General features: G+C 35.4%; 1 protein-coding gene across 1 annotated transcript; it reads left to right on the plus strand.

Moving 5' to 3' along the window:
• The first annotated feature begins 2,591 nt into the window (after positions 1–2,591).
• On the plus strand, positions 2,592–4,219 carry LOC112528649 (B3 domain-containing protein Os03g0120900-like). The gene has a single exon (XM_025139670.1). It carries the CDS (start codon positions 2,592–2,594, stop codon positions 3,846–3,848), a length of 1,257 nt encoding a protein of 418 aa, XP_024995438.1. The 3' UTR covers positions 3,849–4,219.
• Positions 4,220–8,852: the final 4,633 nt, after the last annotated feature.

Genomic DNA, 8,852 nt, shown 5'->3' on the forward strand with positions numbered 1-8,852 from the left:
AAAAGAATGGAATGATGTGGTAGAGTTCTTGCTATATATCATCATATTTAATTTTAAATGAATTTTACCTTGCAGAAAATTAAAGATATAATTGGTAGGATGGATGGAAGGAAGGAAGGAGGACCACAGTATTATAATTTGGGTGGTTGGGCTCCAAGTCTTGGGACTTTCTAGCTAACCATCAAGTTAGGAGGCTGTGACTAAACCTTCCCAAGAAAACTATATAATTATATATATACTTATAAATTAACCCGACCTACAAAACTGTCCAAAACGCAACAGGATATACAGCAGATGGAGAGAGATGGATGGGAGTCCGTACAAGACAAAGTGACAAGAGGGTCAATAGAATAACACACAGTTATTGATGTCTGGCTACATGTGGCCAAATTATTATACATACATATATATATATATATATATATATATATAAAAACCTTCTTTAATCTATGCGTGTAAAAGAGTAGGCATTAGATTATACATGAATAATTGGTAAGTATTAATTAAGACAAAACCAATAATAAACAAGGAGGTAGGCATTATAATAAGTGCAGTATAAACTAATGGAGATATAATTAGAAGGTGTTGAAATTGAAAACAACTGGCAAATTTTGGAGGAGATGAGAAGGGGAAGAGGGAAGGGAAGTAGTTGAAAATAGGAAGGAATACACGGAGCCCCAGGTCCAGGACCATATGACAGAGGCAACCTCACATGAGCCCAACCAGATAACTCATGGGCCCCTCCCTTCTTTATATTTCATTATTTCTCTTTTAACATGGAATCATTTTTATTCAACAAATTATTATATTATATACCAGACCACACCAATTATTATTTGGAGCTCAATTTTTTGCTAACTGAACTTGGATTTGTTAAATATTAAGAAACACAAATGAAATATGATCTCATAAGGAAATTAATACTCACTAATAAATACAAATTTACTTCATTAATTATATCTGAAAATATATATACACACACACTGTTTGACATTACTATCTAGCTAGTATTTTAGCTTCTAGGAAAGGTATATTTATTGGATTTGTGTACATTCTATATCATGAATATCAAAGCAAGGACCAATCTAGATTTGTTTTACATATTCAAACATGATATCTTTTTTCAAATTCAACTTTAAAGTATATACGTACAAGAAATAGACACGACAAATCTTGAAATTTGAAATATTCGACTAGATATCAATTGGTTGGGGGGTTGTACATGTTATCTTTAATTTATACAAGTGATTAAATAAAAAGTACAATTGTTTATCAAGAAAATATCATTAATTAAACACAAACTTGGTGAACAAATTAATTAGATGGTGTAAATTCAAGACTTAATTGATGTGTATGTATTGAATATTGATGTATAGGTTTTAAAAGAACAATAAAGTGATTAGAGATTATAATTAGTGTGAGACATAAATAAAGAAGCATATATGCACAAGTATAATTGAGAATGGAATACATAATAATAATATATAATAATAAATGCAAAAGTTATAAGTATTAAATTGATAAGTGAAAAATATATAAATGGGGGCAACATGAGAGAAGAAGGTTCCAGGTAAGCAGTGGAATCCCCAACCCCCACTCTGCAGAAATAATATCCACCTTCTCGATCTGTCTGAAAGTCTGATCTCTGAGATGACCGGCCGGAAGTCAAAAGTGGAAGAGAGGGAATTGTGCAGGTTGACGATGTTTAATTGAAGATGGTAATGGGGAAGAAGTGAAAGGAAATATTATTTATTTAATTAGATTATTGTTTTATTTTAGTAATATTAAATAAATAATGAGGTAATTAGAAATGGAATTAATGGAGGAAGTTAGTTCCCAATCTTTTTCCAATAATTCTTATATGTCAACCCTAGCTAGGTAGATGTTTGATTACCATAAGTGAATAAAACCCTCCGGAAAAAGCCAACACACCAATAGTACCTCCATCTCCACCCCTAAGATCATCTCATCATCATCATCATTAATAGTTTAATTCAGCGTCAATTTCTCCAACACTCTCCCCAGAAGCTATACTTCTCAATTCCGTCTCTCTATTCTATTTCTTGTTTCTATGGAGTAACATAGTACGTACTCGTCACATGACCAAGAACACACAGCATCAGAACCAAGTTTAATTGCATAGCTAGCTACCTATATATACATTTACATATATATATATATATATATATATATATTCAAATTCCATCTTGGATAAACGCAGAATCATCATGAATTTTATGGGTAAGAGCACTGGTGATAGTGGTAGTAGCACTAGTAGTAGAAGACAACAACAGCAAGGAGGAGGAGGAGGTGGAGGAGGAGGAGGGGGGAACTCTTTTGAAGAAGAAGACGAAGAAGAACGACAAAACACAGCCCCAGCAGGTCAGTTATTCCCTTCTTCTTCATCTTCTTCCCCATCTTCTTCTCATCATCATCATCATCATCATCATCATCATCATCCTCCTCCTCATCAGCCACCTCCTCCCTTCCTTCCTCAACATCACTACCACCACCAGAACCCGCGTGGTAGTTGGATGTTTGACGCCACCAGTCCACACGGAGGTGAACCTTCATCACGGCTTAGTGACCCTATGATGTTGGACTACTCCTCAGTCTCCGTCACGCCTGCATCCGGTAATAATAATGATGATGACCAACAATCTTCACCCCAAGCTGCAGGAGGGATGATGATGGTGGTGGAGAGAGAGCACATGTTTGATAAAGTGGTCACTCCAAGTGACGTGGGCAAGCTCAACCGTCTCGTGATTCCCAAACAGCACGCCGAGAGGTATTTCCCCCTGGATTCCTCCACCAACGACAAGGGTCTCCTCCTCAATTTTGAAGATAGGAATGGAAAACCCTGGAGGTTCAGGTACTCTTACTGGAACAGCAGCCAAAGCTATGTGATGACCAAGGGTTGGAGCCGTTTTGTCAAAGACAAGAAACTGGATGCCGGAGACATAGTCTCTTTCCAGAGAGGTGTTGGTGGTTCCGCCAAAGATCGCTTGTTCATAGACTGGAGGCATCGTCCAGATGCACCCACTCCGCCCTATCAATTATCATCAAATCTCTCTTTCCCACTACCACATCATCAATTTTCTTTCCCCACCAGGAACAGTGCCGGTATGAATATCCACCCTTGGAATCCACTCTTCTTGCAATCCCAACCAGCACCCTCAAGGAGCCACTCTAACTTGATGCTGCAATCCCCAAACAGCTACGTGCCCTCTTCCTACCGCTATGGCAGCACTGGCGGCCCTTACCACAACATAGGCACTGGCAGCGTAGTTAATGTGAATCAAGGTGGTTCAGGATCCGTAATTTATTTCAGATCAGGTGGAGGTGGTATCCCACAGCAACAACAGGTCGATATGATGCAAATGCAGCAAAGAAGTGGGGTTGGGATTGATCCACCCGCACTACCAGCACCACCTCCGCCTCCACCAGCTGTAGTGTTTGAATCGGTGCCAGTGGTCCATGGGAAAGCAGCAGCCAAGCGACTCCGACTGTTTGGGGTTAACATGGATTGCCCCATCTCAGATGACGACGATCAAGACTACGACCCAGCAATTGAATTGTCCCCCACCACGGCTTCTGCTAGTACTACCACCAATCCAATTCCCATGGGACATTACAATCATGCCAATTACCATCATGACCACTTTCCCCCTCATCATCATCCACCACCACAGTCGTCTTCTACCATTCCTTACCTGCAATTGAGGCCTTATGGAGGAGAAACCCAATTCCATCAAAGCACAATGGTGTCTTCTTCCTCTACTGATGCCTTGAACAAAACCAGCAAATCATCATCTTCTGATCATATGTCATTGGATTTGGATATGTGATCACACAATTATCCATCTTATCCACCCGTCAGCCAACAAAATAAGAGATCGTATAGCTACTACCCGTGTGGCTTAATCATCAGATGATACATTATGTTTGAGAAGCCAGACTTATATGTAGCCGTTCCATTAATTACAGAGTTTTGATCTGATCTGATCAATCTTTTTGTTCCCAAAAAATACATATTTAAGAAGATCAAGTGAATCAGTGGCAAGAAGTTAATTTAGAGGGTGGAATCACAAATCCAATGAGTTCCAGGTAGGAGGTAGCTGCGGTTATTGATGATGGATGATCGAAAGAGAATTAAGGTGATTGGAGAGTGCTATATATAGTGATTTGCTGCAAACCAATGGAAGTTCAAACTGATTTTAGTTTTCAGCTACTTAATTTAATTAGTCTAATGTACAATTTTCCAGTTATAAATTCATTCACACCTTCACTATTAATTAATATTACTACTTCACTATTGACTAACATCACGATTTATACACACATAATCTGTAGTTAACACGTGATTGTATATGCTGTTTCCTAGATTTGTTATTCTTATATATCTTTCTTTTTTAAATCATATATATATATATATATATATATGAAAACCCTTTTGTATAGTATGCATACATGCTACGTTCGCCACAGGAGATCAGCTTTTCTCCTTTTTTTCTTTTTTTTCTTGTTTTATATATATATATATATGTTTCAAAAGAAAATGGTAAGAAGAAGAAGGGAAGTATGCTGACTTTTGTCCGTGAGAACAATGCACAATGTGAATGAAGAAGAAGAACAAGAAACAATCGAAGTGGAAGGGTTTGGGCTTCTTTCTTTCTTCTTCTGTTTTGTTTTTATTACCTTTTGTAGGTTTCTTGCTCTTGTCGCTGCCGCTGCTACACCTTCCTTTGGAGACTCTCTCTCCGCAGGTACTTTTCTTCTCTCTCTCTCTCTCTCTCTCTCCCCACCCGCCAATGCACACACAGAAAAAAGTTTCTTTCTTTCTTTCTCTGTGCATGTTGCTTGTTACTAGACATCTCTCAAGAATGGTTATCATTAATTCTTGCTACTCTTCTTTACCTGTTTTCTCCATATCTTCACATACTACATTTTTCACAAATACATACATGTCCTTTCTTTTCTGTTTAAGATCAGTTTTAATTTATAACTCTCTAGCTAGCCAGGTCCCCTTCTTTGTGTTATCTTTTTCTTTTTTACAGTACTCCTCATCTCTTTATCAGACTTCACATTTCATGTTAGATGTTCAACCATTGTGCTTACTTTTTATTATTACTTTGTCTTCTATTGTCAAAATGTTACATCTTGTAGTTTGATCTATTACTTACTAGTTATCAGTTTGCCATTATGATATATGGCTGATCAAGATCGATACACTTACAATATATATGTATGCTTCTCTCTATCTTCAAGTTTATAAGTAAATATATATACATGTGACAGTTAAAACATACAAAGAATAATGATTCTCTGTAAACACTAAGTACTTACATACACATACACACATGTATGTATGTATGTATGTATGTATGTTCATATGATATAGCTTGAATATGAAGTTTGCATGCTATATATGTATGCATTTCGTTATGTAGTTAGAACATGACCATGGAAGCTCTAGCTCCCTCTTTATTAATTATATGCGTGCACACAAGGACACAGACTAAAGTAATGACTTTAAATGCCACTTACTTATACAATACACAAATTGACATCTTGATCCTTAATTTATGTAACATCCTTGTTTTTCCTTTCTCAAGGACATCAATTTTGCCAAACAAAAGCACCAACATTTATTACTACTTGTTTCAGTACTTATACCTAATCATAAGCATTTTATTAAATAAAACTTGTTGGCCTTGGCTGTTTAAAACAATTTTAATAACATGTCCTTTCGGGAAACAGTAGAAACATGATAGTGTATATGTATATATATATATATATATAACCTATATTGCTTGCATCATTAATGCTAGCCAGTACTATAATAACTTGTTTTCTTAATCTTGGGAAAAGTTAGAGAACAATTGAATGGGATTACAACGTAGGCTTATGAATATGGATATGGAGATTACAATGTCGTAGAAATCTATTGAATAACATATATACGACATCAAGAATATGATGGAAAAAGATAGCTACTTCTAATCAAAGAACCGAAACACTCACCCAATACGTAGATGAGAGTCATTCACGTTCAGGCATATATTAGAATTCTTTTGGTCCATGATATAGAAGTATATTAGACAAGATCACTGGATTTAAATTAAAGGCCTGGCTAGAAGTTTCTCATGTGATCAATATAGACTTTTCTCTAGACCTTAATTAGCTAGTGAAGGATTAGGGTCGAGAAACAAACTTTATAGAACTTGTTTGGAATTAATTATTGTTAATCAAGGTATTTACCCTCGATCCAAGCTAGCCTTTCCTCAACTTTAGTCTTTACCTTTCCAACAATTTAAGTGATCTAGATTTAGGCTTGTGCACACACATGCTACTACTGTTACATATATACCTAGTGCTGCAGATAGCCCTTTTTTAATTTAAGAAACATGGTTCTCTTGAGAAATTCAAGAATTTGTTTAATTGCTTCCCTTCCTACTTTACCTGCTCATCAGCTCCCACTATAAAATTGGTAATTGAATCTAACTCATGAAATAGGTTAATAGTGGAAGGGCCTTGATCAAAACGAAGCCTCTTTGAACAACAAGTCGTTATAATCAATAGTTGTGAGAAGAAATTTAACTGAAAATACTTGGGAAAGATAATAGTGATGGCCTTCCTCTCATCCATGCATAGGGGTTGGACTATACACACACCGACACACGCATATAATAGTAGCGGGCAACTGATCCTTGGAACCATGGTAAGGTCTTTGAACTCACTTGGGAGTAGATGGGAAAACAAGTACATTACAAATGATCTCCAAGTGATGAGTTCTACCTAATCCTAGTAATGGTTATATACCATGAAAACATTTGTGTCAAAGAGCATAAATTAATGGATAACAGACAGTTAAAGTGAACCACCAAAAGTAGAAGCAGAGATTAAGAGCTCAATGCTCCTGAGTTTGATGTTACAGAAGGAAGAAGAACTTGGAAAAAGAAAGTAGTATTGATAAATTGACAGAACGTTGAAGATGCATTGTGTAAATCTTTCTTATCTTCTTCAGGATTGGTTTTTGGTAAAATATGTAAAGTACGAAGGAGATACAAATGTTGGTAATTAGGAACTTGTAAGTTTCCCCACCGGAAAGCTAGGGGATGGGGACTGATTACACAGCAGGTTGTAGATATTGAGATTGAGTACCCAAAATATAAACTTATGATCTTGTCACAATGACTAATTGGCATGATTATTCGAGAAGACAAAGGCTAAAACTGGCCATCAAGTCATAATGGCGTCAAACAGACTTGGGCAATACATGATCAAGATTTCAATTAATCTATGTAAATATTCCTAGTTAATTATCAAGCAGAAAGGAAGGAGGGAACTTTGGAGTCATCAAAAATATAGTAGTATATATGTATGTATGTATGTATGTATGTATGTATGTATGTATGTATGTATGTATCAATATTCTTGGCAAGTTATATCATGCATGTCACATTGGTTAAGTTCGTTTAAGAATGTCTTAATTTCATAAACTCAAATCGTATGTCAAATAACAATGTTAAATTAAGCCGTTAAATATTTAGTCACTACCAATATATGTTGTCGTAGAGTACATATTGGGTTCTTTTGCACTTCAATGCGTTCTTTTATATGGCATCTAGAAAAACCCACATGTAACTTAAATATAATAGTTACCTCCTGGACTTATTTAAGTACTTTTCTTAGGAGCCTTGATGATTTGCAGACAAATTTGACAACTGAAATCAGACCTGAATGTAAATGGTTGGTAAATAAAGAAATGAAATTGATCTCCTGATAACTCATTTTGTTTAGTATGTCTCAACCTGAAGCAGGTACATATTTTGAATGAATAAAGAGACAAATTTAGTACCAAAATTTAGTTAACGGAACCTATTGGAAAAGTGATGGCTTCGAATACATGGGGCATGAGAGAGGGGTTAATTAATATCATATCGGGTGCAGACATGATTATCTCTCATTACTTAGCATGACTTAATATACATATATACATCAAATATGCATGTGTGTGTATACAAGGAAGATCTAGAATGAGCAATTGACGATGATTAACTTTGATGATGATATAATATTATTTTGGTCTTACAGTAATTAATGATTCATATGATAAATCACGTTTGCTTATTACTTGCGTAGATATGTATTGTAGCTATCCTCTAACCATCTTAACATCTTCTGAATTTTTCTCCTTTAAGTAGATCTGCCCCTCTTTCTTGCTTGTTCGTGTGCTTCTCAAGTGACATAATAATATGACCAGTAATTAACCTGAAATTCTGACCATATGAGAGATATTCCAAGCCGTGCCGGAAGGAGATCGAAAATCAAATCAACATAGAAATAAGATTGTGGGTGAGTTTCCATTTTAATTTCTAGTTGATGGAATTCTGATTTATGTGCGTAAGCGTTTGGTTTTTGTTGATTATATTATTTTTTGAATTAACCAAATTAATTTCTTCATTTTTAAGGGGTCTCTTGAACTTTTATGAAGAAGCATGAAAATGTTCTACTTGGTCAGGATGTATATATATATATAATATATATATATATATATATATATATATATATATATATAATAGCAGTAGAAGGGAAAGCAGTGTGGATGAATTGAGATATATGACTTTTTATCCCGTTTTATTTATTGGTTTTGTAGCTAGCTAGCTAATATAATAGCATGCCACACCTGTTAGTTTAAGTATTAATATGGCTAGCTTGTACATATATATTTTGTGAACCAATTAATTAAATATTGGATGAATAGGGGAAAGGGAAAGTGATGGGTGCAGGAGCTGAGCAAGTACTGATTATACAATGGAACAACATATATATATATATATATATATATA

The sequence above is a fragment of the Cynara cardunculus genome (genome assembly GCF_001531365.2).
Source record: "Cynara cardunculus var. scolymus isolate 2C chromosome LG 15, CcrdV1, whole genome shotgun sequence".
Lineage (NCBI taxonomy): Eukaryota > Viridiplantae > Streptophyta > Magnoliopsida > Asterales > Asteraceae > Cynara > Cynara cardunculus.

What these genes read in the sequence shown, in the direction of transcription:
- LOC112528649 (XM_025139670.1), top strand. Translation starts at nt 2,592, where the DNA reads ATGATGTTGGACTACTCCTCAGTCTCCGTCACGCCTGCATCCGGTAAT.